The sequence below is a fragment of the Mustela nigripes genome, chromosome X (assembly GCF_022355385.1).
Source record: "Mustela nigripes isolate SB6536 chromosome X, MUSNIG.SB6536, whole genome shotgun sequence".
In the NCBI taxonomy this organism is placed as follows: domain Eukaryota; kingdom Metazoa; phylum Chordata; class Mammalia; order Carnivora; family Mustelidae; genus Mustela; species Mustela nigripes.
The window spans coordinates 90,970,412-90,996,718 of record NC_081575.1 but is presented as its reverse complement, the minus strand read 5'-3'; the positions used below and the strand labels follow the sequence as shown (position 1 = coordinate 90,996,718).

At 39.1% G+C, this 26,307-nt stretch overlaps 1 protein-coding gene across 1 annotated transcript in view; it reads left to right on the top strand.

Moving 5' to 3' along the window:
• Positions 1 to 26,307, top strand: part of SYTL5 (synaptotagmin like 5) — a 103,585-nt gene that overhangs the window by 33,671 nt on the left and 43,607 nt on the right. The window contains exons 3-5 of the mRNA XM_059384564.1: positions 13,295 to 13,410; positions 14,628 to 14,736; positions 17,708 to 17,842. Of these exons, the coding sequence (XP_059240547.1) occupies positions 13,295 to 13,410; positions 14,628 to 14,736; positions 17,708 to 17,842 (360 nt within the window). The remainder of the gene's footprint in view (positions 1 to 13,294; positions 13,411 to 14,627; positions 14,737 to 17,707; positions 17,843 to 26,307) is intronic.

The window sequence follows — 26,307 nt, the reverse complement described above, 5'->3', positions numbered from 1 at the left end:
AGACCGTAAAATTGAAATTCTCACCCTGACCTCTAAGAGATGAGATTAGTCAGAAAGTGACTCATTCTCTAATCAGCTGGAAGCACAACCTTTATTGTAATTTACCTTGGATGGGATCAAAGTAAAGAGATTTTTATTGCTGGACCGCTGGAACAATTTATAGCAAGGACTCGTGGGTGGGGGGAGGCGACCTGTTACAAAGGGCTGAGCAGCCCTTGACATTTTCTACAATCACTTCTCATTTTGACAAGTTGGTTGCTATAGGTCTAGTCTCAGATCTAACTCTAGGAACAGAATGAAAGGGACCCTGACACAGCCAGTTCATTCATTTTGCTCTCTTAATGAGAACTACAAAATTCCACATAATTATACTAACGGAGGCGGTTGCCGTCCAACACAAAGACAGTCATAATGGTCATTTTTCCTCATCAGTACTCCAGTTGAACTCAGACAACATGATGGAACCAAAAAATGAATTACCTTTATGGTATTGATGACTTGATCTTCTGTTCATGCCATGCTATGACATTTCATGCCATTGCATATCCTTGTGAGAGTCTTTCTCTTTTTAAAGAAGGAGGAAACTGATTTTGTTTTCAACAAATTAGTAATAATTACTGAAGTAGATGAAATATCACCGAAATAGCTAAAATATGAGTCTCCATCAGTAAACTTGAAAAAAGATAGTACAGAGAGTGCAAAAGGGAATGTATAGCCCTTTGTTATGACAAAGATTCATTCAGCCCCTGACATCTGGAAACTGGCCTGATGTTTACACACAGGCTTTGCTGTTAGTAGGAGATGAGCTGACACTCACCAGAAGGCCATGGTGTTCTCCTGTTGGACATCATCTCAGAGCACGGGCATCCCACAGGATTATACTGCAACCATGATGAAATGAAACACAGTAAAGACAATACATAGTCTTGTCCAAGAACAGACAAAAATAAGATGACTGTTCAAGGCACAAAAAGCAAAACATCCCCCCTTTTCCGACTAATGTGAATAAACTGCTGCTTCTTTACCAGTTGAAGCTTCAGCCTTGTTCCCATTTGCCTCCTTCTACAGGAAACGCAAGACCCTGGTTGTAGCATTGTTCCCACTTCCTGACATCTAGACCAAATCTAGACCAAATCCCTGCTCCCTTGAACTCTCTCCAAAATTACCTAACAAAAACCCAAATCCTATATTAACCTCTTACAAATGCCCTCTTCCTGAGCTGTCCCGTGGTTCATGGCCTGTCTTGTCCTTCATTGTGATGAAAAATATATCAACTCGTCCAGCCATAAGCGGGTTCCTGGTGATCTTTGGTTTGATGGGCATTGACAGTTACCACAGAGTGATTTCAAAATCACCCTTACTTTGTCAAATTTCCATAATCCAGCTGCAAGGGAGAGATTCACATCAGAGTGATCCCACATTGACCCAGAGAATTTTGGAGTGGTAAGAAGCTGTTTTGAGTGCCTTGACATGCTATTTTTCACTCATATTTTTCAATATATGATTTCAATTTATTTCAATATATAATTATATATATGAGCACTCCCCAGTTTTTAGAATGCTTTGTTAACTATGGAATGGTCTCTAAACACCTACATAGACTAGGGGGTTTCTTTTAATGTGAAAGTATCATATATAGAAAGACACTCTGTAATGTGTATGTACAGTTTAAACAATAATAAAAGGAGTGTCTGTGGGGCGCCTGGGTAGCTCAGTGGGTTAAGCCTCTGCCTTCAGCTCAGGTCATGGTCTCAGGGTCCTGGGATCGAGCCCCACATCGGGCTCTCTGCTCAGCTGGGAGCCTGCTGCCCCCCCCCCCCCCGCCTGCCTCTCTGCCTACTTGTGACCTCTTTCTCTCTTTCTAAATAAATAAAATCTTTTTTTAAAAAGCATTCTAAATAAATAAATAAATAAATGAAGGAATGAATAAATAAATAAAAGGAGTGTATCTTCATCACCCTGTTTAAGAATGAGACCATTCTCGTTTTCTATTTTTCATTCCCTTGCTTTGCTTTATGGTGTTGCTGCACTTGGATATGTCCTTAAGTGATATGTTTTATAATCATTCATTTTTGAGGGCTACAAAACTGCAAACACTACTGTATGTATTCTTTGTGACATTTTCATCTCAGCATTCTTTTGTGAAATCTACCCATGTTTCTGTGAATACCATTACATGCATCTTTATCATCACTATTGTATCATCATGTAAGGTGTCTATTGTTGATGGGCATTTATACTGTTTTACTTTATAATGTTATAAAAATGCGGCCAGAATATTTTTTTCCAATTTCATTTTTTAAATTTTATTTTCATCATGATTAAGTGTACTCTTTAATCCCCATCCCCTAAATCCCCCATCACCCTACCTACCTCCCTTCTGGTAACCATCAGTTTGTTCTCTTTAGTTAACAGTCTTTCTTGATTTCTCTCTCTCTCTCTCTCTCTCTCTCTCTTTCTCTCTCTCTTTCCCTTTGGTTGTTTTTTCCTAAGTTCCACATATGAATGAGATCATATGGTGTTGGTCTTTCTCTGACTTATTTCACTTAGAATTATACTCCCTAGCTCTACTTATGTTGTTACAAATGGAAAGATTTCACATTTGTGACTAAATGACATTCCATGTGTGTGCGCTCCACATCTCTATCCATTCATCTGTTGTTGGACACTTGGGTTGCTTCCACAGTTTGGCTTTTGTAAAGCTGCAATAAACATAGGGGTGCGTGTATGCCTTTGAATTCGTGTTTTTGTGTTTGGGGGATAAATATCCAGTACTGTGATTCATGGATCATGAGTAGTTCTATTTTAATTTTTTTGAGAAACCTCCATACTGTTTTCCATAGTGGCTGCAGCAATTTGCATTCCCACCACGAGTGCAAGAGCGTTCCCTTTTCTCCACATCCTTGCCAACACTTTTTGTCTCTTGTGTTTTGATTTTAGCTCTTCTGACAGGTGGAAGTGAGGTGATATCTCATTATAGTTTTGATTTGCATTTCCCCGATGATAAGTGATATTGAGAATCTTTTTATCTGTTGGCCATCTGTATGTCTTTTTGGAAAAATGTCTGTTCATGACTTCTGCCCATTTTTTAATTGAATTATTTGCTTTTGGGGGGTTGAGTTGTATCAGCTCTTTATATATTTGGATACTAACCCTTTATCAGATATGTCATGTACAGATTTCGTCTCCCATTCATTAGGTTGCCTTTTAGTTTTGTTAATTGTTTCTCTCAATGTGTAGAAGATTTTTCTTTTGATATAGCCTGATACTTTATTTTTGCTTTTATGTCTCTTACCCCAGGAGGCATACCGAGAAATATGTTGCTGTGGCCATTGTCACAGATACTGTGGCCTGTGCTCTTTTCAAGGATTTTTCTGGTTTCAGGTCTCACATTTACTTCTTTCATCCATTTTGAGTTTATGTTAGTGTATGCAGCAAAAAAAAAAAATTGTCCAGCTTCATTCTTTTGCAAATGGCTGTCTGGTTTTCCCAACACTATTGAAGAGACTGTCTTCTGGGGCACCCGAGTGGCTCATCATCCATCCATCCTTGTCTTCTTCTTCTTACTCTTGATTTTGGCTCCAATTGTGATCTCAAGGTCATGGGATGGAGCTCAGCATCCAGCTCCATGCTCAGCAGGGAGTCTGACTGGATTTTCTCTCTTCTTCTCCCTCTGTCCCTCCCCCAAACTCTCTCAAATAAATCTTTTAAAAAGACACTTTTTCCCACTTTATATTCATTCTTCCTTTGTTGAAGATTAATTGACTATATAACTGTAGGTTTATTTCTTGGTTTTCTATTCTATTCCATTGACCTATATGTCAATTTTTTATGCCAGTACTATACCATTTTTAAATTACTACCACTGTGTAATATAACTTGAAATCTGGAATTGCGATACCTCCAATTTTGTTTTCCTTTTTCAAGATTTCTTTGGCTATTTGAGGCCTTTTGTGGCTCCATACAAATTTTAGGATTGTTTGTTCTAGTTCTGTGAAAAAACCCTGTTGGTATTTTAATAGAAATTGCATTAAATCTGTAGGTTGCTTTGGGTAGTATAGACATTTTAACACTATTTGTTCTTCCAACCCACGAGATGGAAGATCTTTCCATTTCTTTGCATCTTCTTGAATTTTTTCATGGGTGTTTTATAGTTTTCAGAATGTAGATCTTTCACCATTTTGGTTGAGTTTGTTCTGAGCTATTTTACTGGGGTTTTTTGTCCAATTATAAATGGGATTGTTTCATTAATTTTACTTTTTCCTGCTTCATTATTACTATATAGGAATGCAACAGATTTCTGTACATTGATTTTATATCCTGTGACTTTACTGAATTCATTTATCGTTTCTGGAAGTTTTTTGGTAGAGTCATTTTAGTTTTCTATATGTAGTATCATTTGCACATAGTGAGAATTTTACTCTTCCTTACCAATTTGGATGCCTTTTATTTCTTTATGTTGTCTAATTGCTGTGGCTAGGACTTGCAGTCCTATATTGAATGAAAATGGTAAGAGTAGACATCCTTGTCTTCTTCCTGACCTTAGGGGGAAGTCCTCAGTTTTTCCTCACTGAGTATGATGTCGGCTGTGGGTTTTGTATATATGTCCTTTATTATGTTGGGATATGTGTCCTCTAGACCTACCTTTTTTTTTTTTTTTTGACGAATTTATTTATTTATTTTTGACGATTTTATTTATTTATTTGATAGAGAGCAAGAGATCACAAGTAGGCAGAGAGGCAGGCAGATAGAGGGGGCAGAGAGCCCAATGCAGGTCTCGATCCCAGGACCCTGAGATCATGACCTGAGCCAAAGGCAGAGACTTAACTCTCTAAGCCACCCAGGCGCCCCTATTTATTTTTTATTATTATGTTATATTAGTCACCTAGTTTGTGCAGGGTTTTTATCATGAATGGATGTTGTACTTTGCCAAGTGCTTTTTCTGCATCTTTTGATGATCATATGTTTTTTTCATCCTTTATCTTATGAAGTAATATATCACATTGATTGTTTTGTGAATATGGAACCACCCTTGAATCCCAGGAATAAATCCCTCCTAATTATGGTTTATGACATTTGTAGTGTATTGTTGGATTTGATTTGCTAATACTTTGTTTTGATTGTTGCATTTATATTCATGACAGATATTGGCCTATAGTTCTCTCTCTCTCTCTCTCTTTTTTTTTTTTTTTTGTGGTGTCTTTATCTGGTTTTGGCATCAGGGTGATAGTGGACTCATTAAATGAATTTGGAAGTTTTCCTTCCTTTTGTGTTTTTCATGTAATTTGGTCCAGGATTTTTGTTTGTTGTAAATTTTTGTTTTGTTTTGTTTAGTTTTTGATTACTGATTCTATTCTATTGCTGGTGATTGTTTTGTTCACATTTTGTATTTCTTCCTGCTACAGTTTGGTATCTGTTTCTTCTAGGTTGTCCAATTTGTTGGCATATGGGTTTTCATAATATTCTCTTAAAATTGCTTGTATTTCTGTGGTGTTGGTTGTTATTTCTCCTCTCTCATTAGTAATTTTGTTTACTTGGGATCTCTCTTTTTTTTAAAAATGAATCTTCTTAGAGATTTATCAGTTTTGTTGGTCTTTTCAAAGAACCAGCTCTTGGTTTCATTGATCTGTTTTATTGGTTTTAGTTTCTCTATCCTTTATTTCTGCTCTAATCTTTATTATTTCCTTCCTCTTGCTGGGTTTGGGTTTTGTTTGTTCTTGCTATGACATTCTTGTACATATGTCCTGACAAAGACATACAAGAGTTTCCCTAAGGTGGGGTTTTTAAAACTATAGGTCATGACCCATTGTCCCATTGATGGGTTGTGACCAGCACTAAAAAGAAAATAGAACAGAAAATGTCGGTATACGGATAGTTATATGTGTGTGTAAATATAATAACAAATGTGTTTGTATATATGTATGTAAATATGTATGTTTGTATTTTCTGGACTGTTCTGGAATATATTTTCTGATATAAAACATATTTTTTACTGTGACCTATGCCAAAAATGTTTGAGAAGACTTCTCTAGGGAGTCCACCTAGGAATGAATTTGTAGGACAAATGATATGAGCATTTTTCATTTTTACAAAATAATTTAAAATTGTTTTTCATAGCGATTATAGCAGTTTAAACTCCACCAGCATTATAAAAAGCTTTGTTTTGTTTTGTTTTATTTCACAATCTGACCAACACTTGGATTCACAAAAATTTTAAATTTTTGCCAAACTGAGAGAGATAAGTAGATATCTTACTGTGATTTTAATCTGAAATTTTCTGATGACTAACGAGGTTGATCACATTTTCATAGGTTTATTGGTCTTTTTGGTCTCCTTTTTTGTGATATGACTATTTATGACCATTGCCCAATCTTCTGTTTGACTGTTAGTCTTTACTAATTTGAAGGTTTTTTAATGGGTTTCTTCACTTCTAGAAATGCTTTTGTCTTTGTCTATTTTGTCTGCCATTAATACAACTGTATCAAGTTTTTTAAATTAACATTTACATGGTATATCTTATTCTACCCTTGACTTTTAACATTTCTATGTCCATATGCTTACAGTGAGACTCTTCTATATAGCATATATGCTATTTTAAATTATGTAAATATTTTCTATACTTGTATGCTATATACATAATACATGTATATACATACACATGCTATACATATATGCCATACATAATTTTTAAAGTTTAATCTGACAGTATTTTTTCTTAAACTGTAGTTCAGTTTACTTATATTCATAGTAATTAGTGTAATATGTACATTTGTTTCTATTGTGGTCACTATAATATTTACCTTTATATATTATCTGTAGATTTTATTTGCTTTTATTCATACTTCTTACAGATTAAAATATATTTTTCTCATTCCATTTTATATTTTTGACTAGTGCAGATATTATATATGATTTTTATTTTCAGTGGTTACTCTAGAAATCACAACATTCATATTCAATTTTATGAATCAGTAGTTTTATTTTTCTTCTAATTAAGAAAAGGAATTTGATCTTCTTAAACTTTGAATATCTTCTCCCTGGCTTATATATACTTTTTTTAAAAAATTATTATTATTTTATTTTTTCAGTGTTCCAAGATTCATTGTTTATGCACCACACCCAGTGCTTCATGCAATACGTGCCCTCCTTAATACCCATCACCAGGCTCACCCAACCTCCCACTCCCCTCCCCTTCCCTTCCCTCCAAAACCCTCCATTTGTTTCTCAGAGTCCACAGTCTCTAATGCTTTGTTTCCCCCTCCAATTTACCCCAATTCACTTTTCCTTTCCTTCTCCTAATGTCCTCCATGTTATTCCTCCAGAGAATCTTCTGTGGGTCGTTATAAATAAGTAGCTGGGATGCACAGTCACATGAAGAAAGTTAAGGGCCAAATGCATGGAGGAAAAACTTTCAGAAAGTGGCTGATTTTCTGTTTCTAGAATTGCTGCTCTTCTCTTAGCTCTCCTGTTGGATTTGTAGGTGTTCGGAATGGTTTGATAACTATCTAACTGAACTCCCGCAACCTGATGTCATCTCACCTGCTACTCCTCCGCCATCTTGACTCCCACCCCCTGGCTTATATATACTTTTTGTTTTGTTTTAGATATATATATTTGTAGGCTTTCATTTTTTAAGTTATTGTCTAGACATATCTTATTTTTTTAATTCAACAATTAGATATTTTAATTTTGTATATATATCACTGTTTAGATTTATCCACATGTTTTACTAATTTCATTTGCCACCATTTCTTTTTTTTAAATTCTTTTATTGTGTTATGTTAGTTACCATACAGTACATCATTAGTTTTTGATGCAGTGTTCTAAGATTCATTGTTTATGTACAACACCCTGTGCTCCATGAAATACGTGCCCTCCTTAATACCCACCACCAGGCTCACCCATCCCTGGACCCCCCTCCCCTCCAAAATCCTCAGGTTGTTTCTCAGAGTCCACAGTCTCTCATGGTTTGTCTTGTTTCCCCCTCTTCACTTTTCCTTTCCTTCTCCTAATGTCCTCCATGTTATTCCTTATGTTCCACAAATAAGTGAAACCATGTGATAATTGCCTTTTTCTGCTTGATTTAATTTCACTCAGCATAATCTCCTCCAGTCCCATCCATGTTGATGCAAAAGTTGGGTATTCATCTTTTCTGATGGCTGAGTAATATTCCATTGTATATATGGACCATAGCTTTCTTCATTCGTCTGTTGAAGGGCATCTCAGCTTTTTCCACAGTTTGGCTATTATGAGCATTCCTGCTATGTCACCATTTCCTTTTATATCTGAGATCTCTTTTACTTCTTGAAGTACAGTCTTTTAGATCTTCCTTTAGTGAAACTCTGTTGACAATTAATCATTTCAGTTTTTAATTTGCTGAATTTTTTTTTATTTCATCCTCATTCCTGAACAGTAGTTTTCTGTATACACAATTTTCGGTTGGTAGTTATTTCCTTCCAGTACTTTGAAGAGATCATTGACTGGATAGATTCCATATTTTATTATTACTATTGAAAGTCAACTATCATTCTAATTGTCATTTCTTTGTATGTAATTTGGGAAATTTTTTTCCTCTCTACCTATCTGTAAGATGTTCTCTTTTTCTGGGGTGTTCTGCCGTTTTACCATAATGTATCTAGGGATTTGTTTTTCAAATTTTGTGTTTGGAAAAAAAGAAAAAATATAGACTATCTTCTACATAAGGCCGGGGTCCCTGCTTGTCTTATTGACATTTTTACTCCTAGCCTTAACGGAAGGCCTAGTACCTAGTAGGAATGCAATAAATATTTGATATGTAATGATTAAATTTGTAAAAGAATTCTTATTAGTTTCCTTATGAATAACAGGAAGGAAACTTCTTTCGTATCTCAGCATATTTAATAAACATGTCTTATCTCAGATCTCTCCGGTAGCTCATGGAAGATAACCAGGAAATGAATGTTTTAGTTATTTTCTTTTTTTTCTTAAGGGCAAGATTACAAATTTTCCCTCTATAAATATAAGGAGAACTCAACTTTACATTTAAATAAGCTTCCAAGTGAAAGTTTGAAGTCCAAGGAGTTTGACCTTGAAAAAAAAGTAGGGCCTAGAAAACTCTGAATAGTAGATAATCATTAAGGACAAATAATGAGTGTAACTCCCTTAGTTTCAGTCAAACTCATTCTTCAAAGTATGTTCTAGGGGAAACACCAAATATATTCCAAGCCTTGTATCTTTCAAATATTAGATGATGTGACAGAGAGGGATATAAATTTCACAGTTGGTGTCATGTTTATATCCTCTCACTCTGGCCCTAGGGTCCATGTGCGGATGTGCGGTTGCACATCTTTGTGTAATCATAGCCCATCATATGAAATGCTATGTATTATTCCTTTACTTCTCTATGTTTTCATCTTTGCTTAAAGCCTTATAGCTGGCACCTATGTGTTCTTTTCTGGCAGTTTAGCCAAATGTAAAGAGTATGAGCTTTCAGTATAAATCCCGTTTCTGTCATAATACCTTTATACCTTTGGCAAGTTATTAAACCTTTGTCAGCTTTGGTTTTCTCATCTGAAAGAGAGAATAATAATAACTACTTCATGGCTTAGAGTAAGGATTCGAGATCTGTATTAAGCGCCTAGCACATTCCTTGGTACGTGGTATACACTCCCTTCGTATCGGTTCCCCATTCTTCCAGCAAGACTCCCATCTATCTCCAGTATCAGAGAACATGGCAAAGGCACAATCCTAAGAGCTTGTTCTGATGTTATCCAGAGCTCTGAAATGACAAATGACTCAAGTGCCCATCTGAGTTGAGCAAATACAGGGATTATAGTTATTGTTTTTACAAGGATAGCAAGAGGTAATGACTAACAATTCTGGGAAGATCTTATTTGTGTTAGGTGTTGGCAGCAGTTCTAGGCATATATTGTAAAGACGATATGGAGTACCATTTCCTGGGACATGTAGACAGGTGGTTACCCACTTTTCACTGTCACATATGAAACTGCTGTTGGTGTGCTATCCAGCTCACCCCATATCCCAGAAAGATTAACAAAACAAAACAAACAAAAACCACAAGTGTGATTTTGGTATGCCACTATTGGGTCGTTTTCAATTGCTGATTTATATTACTTCCCTTGTTTTTTTTTTTTCTTTGTGTGTAAACTCTGTCCTTCTGCAGAGGTTGGCAAATTTTTAAAAACTGAAATTTCAGAGAATAAATATTGTAGAGTTTGAAGGCCATGCAGTCTCTGCTAAAAATACCAAACCTTGCATTTATAGTGGAAAAACAGCCAGAGATAATACATAAACAAGTGAGCATGGCTATAATCCAATAAAACTTGACTTACAGATCCTGAATTTTGAATAGAATTTTCATATGTCATGAAATACTGTTCTTTTGATATATTTTTTCCCCAACCACTAAAAAAATATAAAAACCACTCCTAGCTCCCAGACCACACAAAACATGTAGTGGGGATGAATTTTGTCCACACACCATTGTTTGCCAACCTCTGCCCTATTGGTCTCCTGAATTCCCTGTATTTATTTTATCACACGTCATTTCCTGGGTTGACTATTAGAACAAATATGTTTCTACGTTTGAGTATTGTTTTCCTTTTTCTTGCCATCATAACAAATTTAGCAGTTTCAAACAGTGCCAATAGATTATCGCCTGGTTCTGTAGCTCAGAAACCTGGGTTGGCTGGGTCTGTTTCTGTAGTCAAGGCTCACAAGGCTGAGATCAAGGTGTCGGCAGGCTGAGATCCTGTTGGAAGGCTTTGCAGAGATTTGACTTCCAAGTTCTCTTTTTAGACAGAATCTGATTCCTGATGGCCATAGGAATGAGGCAACTGTGTCCTTGTTTGTTGTTAGCTAAGAGTCAGGTTTAGTTCTAAAATCCTTTCTCTCTGGTCCTTACCTGTTGATGTCAATATCTCAGAACCTTCTTAGTGTGTTGGATCTTTCTCATATTTGGAATCCGACTTCCTGTTCCATAGCTTTGAAGTCTCACAGATCTGACTTCCTCCTGTTCATACTGATTTTAAGGGCTTTAGGATTACTTTGGGTCCACCTAGATCATCTAGGACAATCTTTCTATTTTACGGTCAGCTGATTTGTAAATTTAATTCTGCTAACGACATGTGATCAGCAATACCAAGCATTTGGGGGAATAATGAAGGGACAGGAAACTTGAAGAGACATGTTTTAGAATTCAGAGTAGCATGATTACCACCTCTGTTTCCAACGTAAGTAATGATATATGTCTGTGGAGCACTAGAGGTATCCAGAAATAATTTATCCTATCCAAGCATTTTGTGTTGGTAGATTAGATCTTCTCAGATTTGATATATTCCATAAATATACTGGAAGTAGTTGGTAGCTAATCCAGTAGCCCTTGTTTCTTAACAGATGATCTAGCTGCTTGGGAATAAATCTGAAATATACATGCTATGGTCTTTCCTTTCAATGAATAATTTGCTCCAAGGGTAACATTTTCACTCCCCCCCCCAACTAGTGGAACTGTATTTCATATATAATTTAATTTTTTTAGATTTTATTTATTTTACAGAGAGAGAAATCACAAGTAGGCAGAGAGGCAGGCAGGGAGAGAGGGGGAAGCAGGTTCCCCACTGAGCAGAGAGCCCAATGCGGAGCTCCATCCCAGGATCCTGTGATCATGACCTGAGCCGAAGGCAGAGGCTTAACCCACTGAGCCACCCAGGTGCCCCTCATATATAATTTAATTTTGTCTTTTATAATTGCTGGTAAGGAACATATTGACATATTTTCCTGGGGTGGTTTTTTCAAATTTAGGATCCAATTATTAGTTTTTAAGTCCACTTAGTTACTGAATCATATGTATATGATTCTTAGGGCTAGAAACCTCTAGTTGATTCTCAGCTGCTTTCTTCAGCCACCATGTCTGACCTGTCACCAATCTTTTTTTTTTTAAGATCTTTTATTTATTTGATGGAGAGAGAGAGAGAGAGAGAGAGAGAGAGAGAGAGAGAGTTCCCAAGCAGGCAGAGAGGCAGGCAGAGAGAGAGAGGAGGAAGCAGGCTCCCCAATGAGCAAAGAACCCGATGTGGGGTTCGATCCTGGGACACTGTGATCATGACCTGAGCCGAAGGCAGAGGCTTAACCCACTGAGCCACCCGGCACCCCATGACTTGTCACCAATCTTGCTGATTCTCAGTGACCCAAGAATCTGTATCTTTCTTTGTATCCCTTGCCCCCATCCCTGATACACATCTTCATCATTTCCTATTCTATCTGTTGCAATAACTTCCTAATTGGCCTGTGTCTGGTTTCTCCTTTGTCCATATAATGACCCAGAGATGAAATCATCCAGCCTGAGCTTTAGAAAAACCGAGAATTCATTCCAACTCCTTAACATGACATTCAGAGATTTCCATTATATGACCCAACCCTACCTTTCAACCTCATTCCCATTATGGTCCTGGGGAGGAAGTGTTCAGATGGTGGCAGCTGAACACTGCTGTACCAACACTTCTACAAGCCATGGTCAGAGAATGGTAAATAGGCCTGGGGTAAAGGGTTTGTGTAGCCATTGCAGGCCGGGCTTCTAAAAATGGACATGGTTGTTCAAAGATCCTTCCTTTCCACCTTCAACATTCAGTTGATTATGAAATCCAAGCAGGCCCTTCTACTTCCTATATTTTTAATTGATCTCATTTCTGTAAGTCTTGCCATTGCCCCAGTATGGGTCTTACCTCTCTTCTGGACGACTACCCTGGCCAAACCTGTCTCTTTGTTCCCTTTGCTCTTTATTCTAAGCCAGTCATCATATTACATCAAGGTATCTATCGTTCTAAAGCAGAGTTCTAACTTTAGTCCCTCTGTAATTCAAAACCTTCATTCTTTCCCCATGGTTTCCACTGAAGAGTATTTGTGTTAACAAATTTGAGTGTTAACAATTTGAGCCCTAGACCAGGCTGCTCGGGCTAGGATCCTGGCTCTATTACTTACTTACCAGCTATGTGATATGAGACATGTCATTTTATTGCTCTAAGTGTCAATTTCCACATCTATAAAATGAGGATAATAATGTTTACATGGGGTTGTTATATGGATAAAAGCATATGAAGTATGAAGAGCTATTAGCAAGTAACTGGTATATAGTATATATTCAAGTAATAGTAGCCATTGTAATGACTGTGAAATACTCAAGACATTCAGGTAGACTTTGTAAATGACTGGCCAGTTTTTACTCAATTAGGGATTTGTGAGAGTTAATGATTTGGCTAAATAACTCAATTTCAGTGGTCTCCCCTTTTCCCTTGAGCAGACAGCTAAGGATTATAACTGGTGAATGGTTTTTTGAAGAAAAGGCAAAGCGTTTCAAGCAAGTCAACGTTCTGGGCACTGATGTAGTCCGACAGTCCATCTTAAGAAGAAGTCCAGGTAATTAAAATAATTATTTGGTTTCGAAACTGTCTTACTCTTCATTTTGGTGGGCTCCATAATTTCCCTATATATGTTGCAAATGAACATAGCTGAATTTCCTGAATCCCTTAGGTCATTTCAAAACTCAGTAGCATGAAATATAAATCTGCAATTCATACAAGGGAAGAGGAAGTCAGTAGAAAATAAAATCCACAGCGATTTTCCATATATCTGACACACTGTGATTTTCAAAGGAGGCATTTATCTTCATCATAGATAGTTCTTTCCCTGAATGCATTTCCAGTATTTTCCTAGACATTTAAGAAAGTAACATAAAACAGATGAACTAAATGATTCACATTGTGAAAGCAATCCTTGATTTTTTTCAACACGATGTATTTCCATAAAATATCTTTTACATGTTCCTTTTACTAATCCAGTGGTTCTCAACCAAGAGATGGTACTGTGCACTGTGCCCTCCTCCCTCAAGCCAGAGGAGCATTTAGAAATGAAAGGGGGGTGTTTCTGGTTGTTACAATGCCTGGGGTGGAATGAATACTCTTTAGTTCCTAGGGTGTCTCATCTTTCATATCCAGAGACAAATGCCCTTGTTTTTAAGTCCGGAAGGTAGAGTTGGGAGATTTGGGACTGATTTCACTATCACTTTTAGATGTGGCCCCAGCAAGGAAGGGCTTTCCCACATGGGTAAGATCAATTCTGATGCCACAGGGAGTAGAGCTAGGGGGAAGCAGTTAGCTCTGGCTGCTTTCCCCACCCAAACTTCAGCACCATTCGGAATGTAGACTCCTTCAAGCCGTGAGGTGTAGACAAGCAGCTCATCCTCACAGGAAATCTGGTTTATGTGCTCAGAAATCAGGTATTGTTTCTATAATCCCGTCTCTAGGGATTTTGATTTCTCATGAACCCAGCCTCCTCTACCCTAAAAATATCTGTAGAGGGGGTGAGACATCCTTCCTCCATCATAGTCATCCCTAGAAAGCTTACCTCAGCAAACCTCCCACAGATGAGTCCTGATCGTCATCTTCATCTAACTCTAGAGCACTCAGCAGATTAGAAATAACTGTGTGACTAGGAGACAGGATGGCAATGTCATTGCCAATTATTATAGACTTCTTTGTCCCATGTGAACGTAGGAAAGTGAATGAAGAATAGAAAATTGCTCTCATTTCTGGCCATTTTGTATGGAAATTTGTCTTCTGATTGTTTTTAATGAGGAACTGAAGAAACACAAAGTCAAGAGCAATCCCGCCAGGACCCAGAAAAGGCAGACACTTCACCTTCTTCTGGGCAAAAGGCCAGTCGTGATGGACCCAGGAAAAAAGGGTAAGATACACCCTTTCCAAAGGAATAGTTGATCTTTATTCCAGAAACCTCTGAAAGAAAGACTCCATGGTTTTTTCAAGTTGGATATCATTTCAGTGACACAGAGAAGGTCATCATACCCAACCAAGGCAACGTTCTATCATTCCCCTCAGTAAATGCAGTCTTACTTACTTTTGGTCTTAGATAATTAAATTTCCCCTTGACCCTGAACCTGTAAAAGTTTTTATTTCATTTAACATATCTGGTCCTGCCCAGAAAGGTCCTCATTACTTCGAGGTAGAAGCTTTCCTGTCAGGACCAGTCTTGTCTATAAAGACATGACAACTGGCTTGGTTGTAGAATGTCGCCACCCAACCCCCAACCTGAGTGCTGATACAGGAAGTAACCAAATGAAAGACTGATTAATTGGGCTTAAAACATAGTGTCCCCTGTTTAAAATGTGGGCTTCCTTAAGGAAGAAATCCCATTTGGCTACCTCATTAATTCAGAAAAGATATGTTTCAAGTACCAGAAATGAGAACGGGAGGCATATAGAGGAGCACAATTCAGAGAGGCACTAGGAAACCAGGGGTATAGGGGCTTCCTCAGGGAAGGAAAGAGACCCCCAAAAATGCAGGTGGAAAGGACCAAAAGGCCAACTTCTGCCTTCCAGCTCTACATTTTGCTGGTCTTTTTTTTCTCAGGCAACTGTTGGTCTATTTTGTTGCTTAGGTAGTGAGTGTTCTAACACCTGCCGAGTCAGTGCATGATTCTCTCTAGGTAGCAGTGTTTTGTTCTCTCAGTGGGAAGCAGCGTGAGAGATTACTAGTATCTGAGCCTTTCTCTGACTCCAGAGAAAGTCTGGTTTGGTTTGGCTTTTATTCTTTGAATCACGAACTCTGAGTGGGAATGAAACCTAAATGCCCTGTAGCTCAGACACTCGTGACTAACCACGTTTTCATTAATTAGTGGGTATGAATGTGAGAGAGAGCCTGGAGTGACCAACTGTACATCCCACCCCACGGATGGGTCATTCCTCCCAGGTTGAATCCATTCATCGCCCTTCAGCATTCCCACAAGGCCTTGTGCCTGCATATCCCTCCTTACCTGGTAGTCTGACACCACGCCCTCACTCATCTTAGAAAAACTGAAAGTTCATTCCAACTCCTTAACATGACATTCAGAGATTTCCATTATATGACCCAATCCTACCATTCAACCTCATTCCCATTACAGTCGTCTCAGGACGTACTTAACTGTGAGTTCCCCAGCACTGGACCTGTGGCTTTTTTCTTTCTTTTTTTCTTTCTTTTCATGCTACAGTTTCTGGCATGGAAATTCCAGCCTGGCTCATCAGGCTTGATTGAACAAGCCACGCAGCGCACACAAGTGCTTGCAGGAGCCGTAATTTGCAGATGCTAGCCCAGGCTTCGCTGCATAGGTCACAGAGCCGGGAACTTGGAGCCGGGAGACAAGAAGTAACCCACCCGCACAATGAAGTGCAGGTGCTCTGAATTTAAAACAGTCACAGCACCGGGACCGTGCCCTGGGGGAACTCAGAACTGAGATCTGATGGAACTGTCTTCAATAACTGTAACAGCTAGTTGGGTAGAAAAGGTTCACGCCTGGAAAGTTCATCTGTATAGAGGAAGTTCGGGAAAGTGTAAGAGGACAATATGAGCTACCTGAAAGCCTTTCTAAATGGAAATGAGGTGTTAATTCCCTACAAGAGAGATCATAATGCAATAAATAATTAAGTAAATCTTAAAGAAGAAGCTTAGCTAATCAGTGGCGGGAGGTCACAGAGGCCATTGGGAATGACATCAAATTTTAAGTGTGACTAGATGAGGACCTGGAAAGATGGGCAGGGATCCAGGATAGCCAAACGTGGGGAAGAGTGATTCCACTTGGAAATACAGCTTAAGTGGAAGAGTGGATGTGGGGTCACGTTTAAGGGGGCTCAGAGCAGCCCAGACTGATAGTATATTAAGTGTCATTTTCACCAAAATATGTAATTTTCCCATTAGATTGAAGCTTCTGACACTTTGACAAGACACTCTTGATATATCTTTGAAACAGAGGCATTTGGCAGCTTTTCTTAAGATTGTCCCCCTACCTTTGGAGTACACTTTTTTCCCCCTAGAAAACTAGAATATAAGGTAAAAGAACTGGCTTTTCCCAATGCTGTCACAACAAGAAGATAGCTTTGGTTCTTTATTAAAGTATATTTGAAAACCCCTAGGTTTTGGGCATTCAGTAGCTTGGATCATGACTCAAATCTCAGTTCCTGAAAAGCTATTTTTGCTCAGTTCTAAATAATTTAGTAAAATGGCAACAGAGTCAGATCTCATCGTACATGAGACGCTCCATTGTTCAAACTTCACTCCCACGGGGAGAAATGTCACGAAAGATAGAAAGATGGTTTCCACCACCTGGGTTTAGTCATTCATTCCGCAAGAATTGATTGGGTTCTCGTGGGTGCCAGGCATCACTCTCAGCTCAGGGAGCTGTCAGGAAACCAGCAGGGCAGAGCCGCTGTTCTCACGGAGCTGTAAGCTAATCTGTGGCCACCTCGGTTTGTCCCAGAGAATCATTTTAGCTCCCTTCTCTGAGCAAGGGGAGTCCAGGCTCCCGGTCCTTAGTATCCCTGAACGTAGGCTCAACCCAGGCCATGTTTCTCCATTCTCAGGTGACAGTGGGGAGTTCGAAAGCTGATGGTCTTTTTCCTTTCAGGGATGGAAGCCTGGTCTACCAGCAAGTGGTATGGCCTTGGGACAATGTGATAACTTCCTCTACCCTCACCCTTGACAGTGTACTTGCAGAGGTCTCCCCAGGACCTCTCAGCCCAAAGGCCGTTTTATTGAAGAATTATTTACTGTTGAAAATATTAGAAATGGTATTTTTTTAAGAAATGGTATTCTTGAAAGGATATCTTAAAATGCCTTTTCTCTTATGTTACTTTTTAAGTATAGACCTATTTATGTAATTTCAGATTTCTTCTGAGCAAGTTCAGATCAGCAACCAGGGGAGAGATCATGACTCCAAAAACGGAAAGTGGGAGGAGCTACAGCTTGGACCTAGACAGCCAGAACTTGCGGAGTTTAAAGTCAGTCCCTGGTTCGGACAGGTAAGGTGCATATAGATTAGGCAGTGGTAGAGCCTGAGAAGAAAACTAATGTATTTTCAATCAGATGGTGCTTCTGGGTACCTATAAAGTATTACATCTTGGAGAACTCCCAACATAATATGAAAAGACAAGAGGATATTTTTTTAATTGAAATGGAAAGCACTTACCCTTCTGGAATTACAGCTCTCAAAATCTTCCGTGTTACCTGTAAGGATGAGATTTGATGTTCTGGCGCTTAAGGCTGCGGTTCGAATGGAGATATACAGGAAAAATAAATTCTGCTCCTTGAGTTCATGATCTTTCTGTTTAAGTTTCTGAAAAAGAAACCTCTGAGGGATATATATACTCCTTGCAGCTTTTAAAAAAATTGGTAATAATTTCATCAGTTGAACTGCTCCAGAGAATTTCCATAAATTCCACTTCTTTCTAGTTCTACCTCTTCTAACTCATTAACAATGGGGCCAGTGGAGAATCTCCTATACACAGAGTTTTCACCTTGTCAAGAAAAGGAAAATGAAAAGGTAGCCAAGAGCATAGTCATCTCCTATCTGGCTGGATTTTCTTTATCATCTCAGGGCATAAGCCAAGGCTTATTTTCGCGATGAATACATTATCAGAGGCCATGAGGAGAAAAAAACATCTATCCTCATGTTTCACTGGTTTGTCCAAATGTTAACTACCTTTTTTTTTTTCTTGGAGCTGCAGTAATTCTGCAAAGCCAGGGAGTGAAGCCTTTTTGGGTTACGCAAGCAGAATTGAATTCTCCCTTTTAATTCATTTTAGAATATGGAACACCAAATCCCCATAGAGAGGACCCTCTTTTTACTATTCATTTTCACCCCCCATGGTTAATCTCCATACCTGCTGCTTTTTTTCTCTATAGCATTTTTTCAAAGTAGTGCCCTTTTTGTAAAACCACACAGAAAAAAAAAAAACAAACGAGGAGGTAGGAGATAAATCCTTTATCATCCACTATCAGAAGATCATCACGATATTCAGTATTTTTTAAATTTTCAAGAATATAGATATACTGGGGCGCCTGGGTGGCTCAGTGGGTTAAGCCTCTGCCTTCAGCTCGGGTCATGATCTCAGGGTCCTGGGATCGAGTTCCGCATCGGACTCTTTGCTCAGCAGGGAGCCTGCTTCCTCCTCTCTCTCTCTGCCTGCCTCCCTGCCTACTTGTGATCTCTGTCTGTCAAATAAATAAATAAAATCTTAAAAAAAAAGAATATAGATATACTTCTTCGATGATAAAAAAAAAATTCAAACCCTGGTTTCTTTTATCTTTGAAATAGTTTCCTTTGACTGACCTTGGGGCAGCCTCATGCCAATTTCCACAGAATCTTTCTATAAAATTCTCATTTTTGTTTTTGGTTGTTGTTGAACTCCTGAGTCTCAGACATGCTCCAAATTATTTAGAGATGATAAGCAACTAGGTTAGTGTTGCTATTTTTGCCCAGCCTCTTGGGGACTCCATGGATGAACCGTGTTGGTAACGAATTCAGGCTACCATTTCAGAAAGACAATATCTATAAAAAGAGGAAAGATAGGAGTCCTATTTGAAAAAAAAAAAAAGGAACTTGTAAAAAAATCTCCTGACTCAACCAACAGGTTATTCCATTTTAAATTAATTAGTCTTCAGGTTACTCAACAAGAATAAGGGGTATGATCTCTAGTATCATAGTGCTTTTGTTGTTCTTCCAGAATCTACCTGCCTGGGTTTATTTCTTGGGTCTTATCCACGGCTGGGTGTAAATAATCATTAAGTTATAAAGCCATATGGACGTGTTTCTGGTGCACTGACTCAGGATTTTCTTGTTCTTGTTGTAAACTGAAAGGAGGCGAAATAGATTGATCTTTAAACCTGAAATGGTTTCTAGAAGATCAGAATGTAGTGGTCAGGGATGGTTTGGCTTCAGCATGTCAAGAACAGTGTTTTCCCATTAAGAAAGAGGGGGGAAAGAAAAGCTGTTTGGGAGATCAGTAGAGCAAAATGTTCTTTTCCTAGAACGTGCATTTATCAAAGTGATGACTCATTAATGGACTGCCACAGTGAGATGAGCTACATCATCCCAAAATTATTCCTTAGAAAGTTGGGCAGGAAGTAGCCCATCTTTTCTCAACTCTCATCACCAAAAGACGTTGTTAGCTCCTTTTTGTTTGCTTGAAGCTGCAGTAATTCTGCAAAGGCAAATAGTAAAACTGGCAGACTTTCTTTTCTCCTTAGGTTTTGCAAGCAAAACTGCCTTCTCCCCAGTAACTCATTTTCGAAGACGGAACAGCAAATTTCTCTAAAGAGAGTCTAAGAGCCCAGGCTCTTTGGTCTCGTACCTGACCCAGTTTAGCAATGAATTCCCCTTTCCCCTCCATAATGCCTACTTTTTCATGGTTCATTGCTCTTTTTCAGGAGCAGCTGGCCTTGGGCATTCTTGTTTGAAACTCCTATCTTACCAGAGTGGAAACGATGTTTTACCAGATACCTGGTTGACTTTCTCTTCAGTAGTTGGAAAGCAGGGGAGAGTATGAAGGGGCTAGGCAAGGCCCCGCAGCCTCCCAGGAGAGCATGGCAAATTGTTCTTCCCTTGTTGCTAGGGACTTGACAGAGGAGGCATAGGAGACTTTTGAAAAAATAAAAAGAATATGCATTAAGCTATAGTTGTTAAACAGAATGCTCCTCAGGGCAGGGATACCTAATCCCTTTTACATTGTGATGAGTTGTTAATGTGGTCTGATTTGTGAGGTATCTGCCTGAAGTCATGCTCGTCCAGAACCATACCCTCAGACAAGGATTTGTAAGTGAGTGGTTTATTAATGAAATGATTCCAGGAGAAACCAGTATAGGAGGAATGGAAGCAGAATAAAGAAAGGAAAGAACCCAAGCAATGTGCCATCTCAGATGAGGTCTGCATGTGAAAACCCAGCTTGATCTGACAAGGGATTCTGGATCCTAAATTGTGTCTCTGAGTTTTTTCATTTCGAGGAGCTGGACCATAGCACTCCTATACCAATTAGCCATTGACTGTGGATTCTTGTGGAGAGGGTTTCCAGATTTAATGAATAAATGTACAGGATGGATGCCCAGGTAAACCTAAATTTCAGATAAACAACTTTTTTTAAAAAGTGACATCTGGAGTGCCTGGGTGGCTCGGTGGCAGCCTTCAGCTCAGGTCACGATTGCAGGGTCCTGGGGTCAAGCCCCACATCAGGCTCCCTGCTCCGCAGGAAGCCTGCTTCTCCCTCTCCCTCTGCCTGCTGCTCCCCCTGTTAGTGCTCGCTCTCTCTGTGTCAAATAAATAAAATCTTTTCAAAATAAGTATTTAAATAAATAAGTTAACCCCCATGAAATATTACTTTCATTTATATACTCTATAAATAGTATATTTTTATACTAAAAAGTATTCATTGTTTATCTGAAATTAAAATTTAACGGAAAGTTCTGTATTTTATTTGATAACTCCAACCATGGGGGTCAGAGGAGACACACTCCAAAGCATATCTAGGCCCCCGTGCTAAAGGGCAAATCTTTGAAGGCCATAGGTGCAAGTCATTAGCAGGAAAGCACTCAGAGCTGGTACAAGTGATCTGAGTGGATCTGGGTAGGACATCAATAATGTCCCTTAAAAAAACAAAGGAAAAATGGAACTTTGAAGTTAAAATTCACTCTGTTCAGTAAAAAATAAATGAGGGGTGATGCTTTGTTTCTTAGCAGCATTTCTGTCCTCACACTGGAGAATGTGGCAAGCATAGCAGATTCACAAGGGTGTTTAACTTGGGTTGTGGCCATATCAGTGGGAGCAACACGAGATTTGGAGTTGTCAAACATGTCTTCAGCTAGAAACTTCTGCTTTTTTCTCACAGTCATCCCTTTTCACTCATCTTTTGCCCATCATACACACCTACCTTGATTTGGGCTCCCCCAGAATAGACCCTGAAATAAGAATTCTAGAGCAAGGGGCGCCTGGGTGGCTCAGTGGGTTAAAGCCTCTGCCTTGGGCTCAGGTCATAATCCCAGGGTCCTGGGATCCAGCCCCGCCATTGGGCTCTCTGCTCAGCGGCGAGCATGCTTCCCCTTCTCTCTCTGTCTGCCTCTCTGCCTACTTGTGATCTCTCTGTCAAATAAATAAATAAAATCTTAAAAAAAAAGAATTCGAGAGCAAGTCATTTCTTTATGATATGGTCTTGGAAACCCAGGAGGATTGGGGAAGTTATCCAGGGAAGGAAAGGAAGCCAAAAAGACAGTATCATTAAGTCAGTTACCATTGTGGGTAATTGTAGGAAACAGTGTATAACTCCAGAACTATCCAGTCAAGAGATTGGGAAGCCGGGGTATGTATATACCAGGTCCCTATTGGTCACTGGTTGAGGACTATTTCGAGGGCACTAACTCTCTGGCACTTGGGACTTGTTTTGTGTACAGGCACCCCATGCTCTCATGATCCAAGAAAGTCTTCGGGCACAGACTTGTGGGTATTCCCAGTAAACAGTATTCTGTAGGTAGAGGTGAGGGCTAAGGGGTAATGAGTGGGGGCACTGCTCTCTGCTACAGCATCCCTCCAAACCACGCCCCCGTCCCTCCTCCAAAGGTGCAGTTGATCAGACCACCAGTTGCTCCATCCCTGATTTGTGTTTACCTTATATACACATGACTTTCCTTTTTATAATGACAGTAATGTGAGGAGTTACAGAGACTTGGTGGTTCAGCCAGACGCCTGATATTATACTTTGGTTGGATCACAGCTGGGTTCTTCACGTGCTTCATTGTTGTGGCCAAACAACTGTAAGCCCAAAGATACCTCCTTGCTATCTGATCTGTTTCTCCAGTCATTTCTCAAAGATTCAATGCCCTAACATGTTCTGTTTCAATGAACTAAATTTAACACAGTTCTCTCCTCTAGTATAATAATTTTTTTTTTCACTCGGGTGTATTATGTGCAACATACTTTCTCAGGGTTGCTAAGATACAATAATGGCCTTTCTTCTTCACTGAGGAGTAGAGGTATATGACTTGCTCACCTATAAATTGTATTTATACACATAAAATTCAATACATAATTCTGCCCATATTATAGATCTAGTACCGTATTCTAAATGGTGATTAAGTGTGGAAGAGTTTAGACAATGATCCTATCCAACCCCTTCACGAACTTCACAAACTTTGTAAGGGAAGATTGGGACAACCAAATAATTTCAAGACAATATTGTGTCATGTTAAAAAGATGTTCCGTGTGCTATGGGAAAACCAGAAGAAGGCACTTACCCTTATAGAGGATTCAGAGAAGCTTCAAGGAGATGACCTCTAAGCAGTTTTAAGGGATGAGGAGGACTTGGCCACGTGACCAAAGATAAGAATGAAACAGAGGAACAGAATACGAGGCGGGGGGGGGGCAGGGGGGGGGGAGAGAGAGAGAGAGAGAGAGAGAAAGAGAAGGACAAGCAGACTCCCCACTGAGCATGGAGCCCAATATGGGGCTTGATCCCAGGACCCAAAGTCATGACCCAAGCTGAAGTCAGATGCTTGTCAGACTGAGCCACCCAGGTACCCCTTGGGTATGGGGATTTTTAAAAGCTTCCCCAGTGTTTCTGATATGAAGCCAAGGATAAGGGCCACCCATCTCCCACAAGACTGTTGACAAAGATGAAGCATTTTGGGATCACCAAAGACTGGAAAGTTGAACTACGTTCACCTTTTTTCTCTTTTCTTTCTCATGTTTAACATCTCTTTCCCATGTAGTGGGATCACCTCACTTTCTCACTGCCACCTCCCTTGCTTTTTGTTCATATCCGTTTCAGATCTGATTAACAAAGAAACATTAGGATAGTGCATAAACCACAGAAAGAATACCATGCAGTCTCTGTGTCATGCTATGCACTAGCCAGTGAGTGGTAGTATCTCTCAGATTAATGCTGCCTTTTGGTTCACCTTCCTTAGGGGAGTACTTGTTTAACCATGCAGGCACAGACTCAACATTGTCCATCCCCTCTGGGAAGGTTGCATCCTGGGAAATGCTTTTCAGACTACAACTCCTGGGAGACAGTTACATAATCCACAAAGGCAACTCATTAAATTATAGTCTCTCTCCCCTATCCTTAGAAAGACAGATAGAGCTAGGGGTACCTGGGTGGCTCAGTCTGTTAAGGGTCTGACTTTGGTTCAGGATATGATCTCAGGGTCTTGGAATCCAGCCCTGCATCAGGCTCCCTGCTTTTGGAAGTCTGCTTCTCCTCCCTCTGCCACTCCCCCTTCTCATTCTCTTTCACCCTCTTAAACAAACAACTAACTGACTAACTAAATAAATAAAATAGATACATCTAGAAAGCCATTATCAAGATTTGGGGCCAGCATGATATTAGAGATAATAAAATGGAAGGCTTTTGTTATATTTCATAAACTAAAGTAAATGAGACTGCTTCCTCCTCTAGGAAATATGTCTTTCAAGTAACCTGGAATGTCCAAGCTCCCTAGGCATTGTCCTATCCTCATGCTTTGGGATCTATTAGAACAGGAAAAATATACCTCTTTCTTGCCAGTTTCCCTTTAAGCAAATTTTAGCTTGAAGTTTTGTTGATGCTGATTTGTAATACTTCTGATTTAAGTAACAGTAACATGATATCTGAATCAGAATAGCTCTTTCAGGGATGCCTGGGTGGCTCAGTTGGTTAAGCATCTGCCTTCAACTCAGGTCATGATCCTGGGGTCCTGGGATCAAGTCCTACATCCAGATCCCTGCTCAGTGGGGAGCCTGCTTCTTCCTCTGCCTGCTGCTCCCACTGCTTGTGCGCTCTCTCTCTTGCAAATAAATAAATACAAATCTAAAAAAAAATAGCTCTTTCATTTTTTTAAGTACAGCTGACCCAGGATCACGTTAGTTTTAGGCATACAACAGTGATTCAACCACTCTATATGTTATACTGTGCTCCCAGGAATGGTAGCTGCCATCCGTCACCACACAACACTGTTACAATACCATTGACTGTATTCCCTCTGCTGCACGTTCTATTCCTGTGACTTCTTCACTCTATGCCTAGAAGACTATCTCCCACTCTCCACTCATTTTGCCCATCCCTCTCCCCTCCAACCACCAGTTTGTTTTCTGTATTTATAGGTCTGATTCTACTTTTTGTTTATTCTTTTGTTTTTTTTAGATTCCACATACGACTGAAATCATACGGTATTTTGCTTTTTCTGACTGACTTATTTCACTGAACCTTCTACCCTCTAGGTCCATGTCTGTTGTCACAAATGACAAGGTTGCATTCTTTCTTATGGCTGAGTAATATTCCATTGTATACATACCATATCTTCTTTATCCATTCATCTATCTGTGGTCACTTGGGTTGCTTCCATATCTTGGCTATTGTAAATAATGCTGCTCTAGACATAGGGATGCATGTATTCCTTTGAATTAGTGTTTTTGTAGTCTTTGGGCAAATACCCAGTAGTGGAATTACTGGATCATATGATATTTCAACTTTTAATTTTTTGAGGGACCTCCGGACTGTTTTCCACAGCGGTTACACCAATTTACATTTCACCAACAGTGCACGAGGGTTCCCTATTCTCCACCTCCTCACCAACCCCTGTTATTTCTTGTCTTTTTGATTCTAATAGTTCTGACAGGTGTGAGGTGAGATCTCATTGTGGTTTTGATTTGCATTTTCCTGATGTTGTGTGATGGTGAGCATCTTCTCTTGTGTCTGTTGGCCATCTGTATGGCCTTCTTTGGGAAGATGTCTATTCAGATCCTCTGCCCAAAAAATATCTCTTTCTTAATTGAACTTTAAACTTCTTGAATTTAAACTTTATCTTCTTCCTATTTAAGTGGCAAAGATTTATGTATTTCATGTCATATTTTTATATAACATCTGAAAGAGTTGGCATCCAAATATTTATGATATTCTGCCTCATTAGACTAAGTCTTTTTTAGTCTAACAAGCTGAGACAATCAGCTGAGAGGAAAATATTTTTGAGATGTTCACAGTAAATGTCAGGGACAAATGTGAAATTGTATGTCATTTTTGAGATAATGATTCTGGCAACAATTTTCAGTAGCTGACTTATAAGAATTTTTTTCTTATTACAGGATAGCCTTTTGAATGTCATCACCACAATTAATCAACATATGCTTGAGCTTCTACATAAGTAGGACTTTTGGTTCCAGCAAAGCTATTCCATGATGGGGACTTTTTCAAAACCACCTGGGTCAAGGAGAACCTTTAGGACAGGCACAAACAGATAAATCTACATGAGTCCCTTTGGGTCGTAACTTCTTGGCTCATTTCTGAAAAATTCATGTGTATTCTTTTTTTTTCCCCAAGGAGATTTTACCTAAAAGTGTAGAGAGAGAGATTTTTTGTGGTAACATTGTTCTGAGAGTAGAGAACTTACCGTCACAGCACAGCATTCCTGGATAGATCTCTACAACCTTTCTAAGTAGGACTTCTGAGATGAGCAAAATCACTTGGAT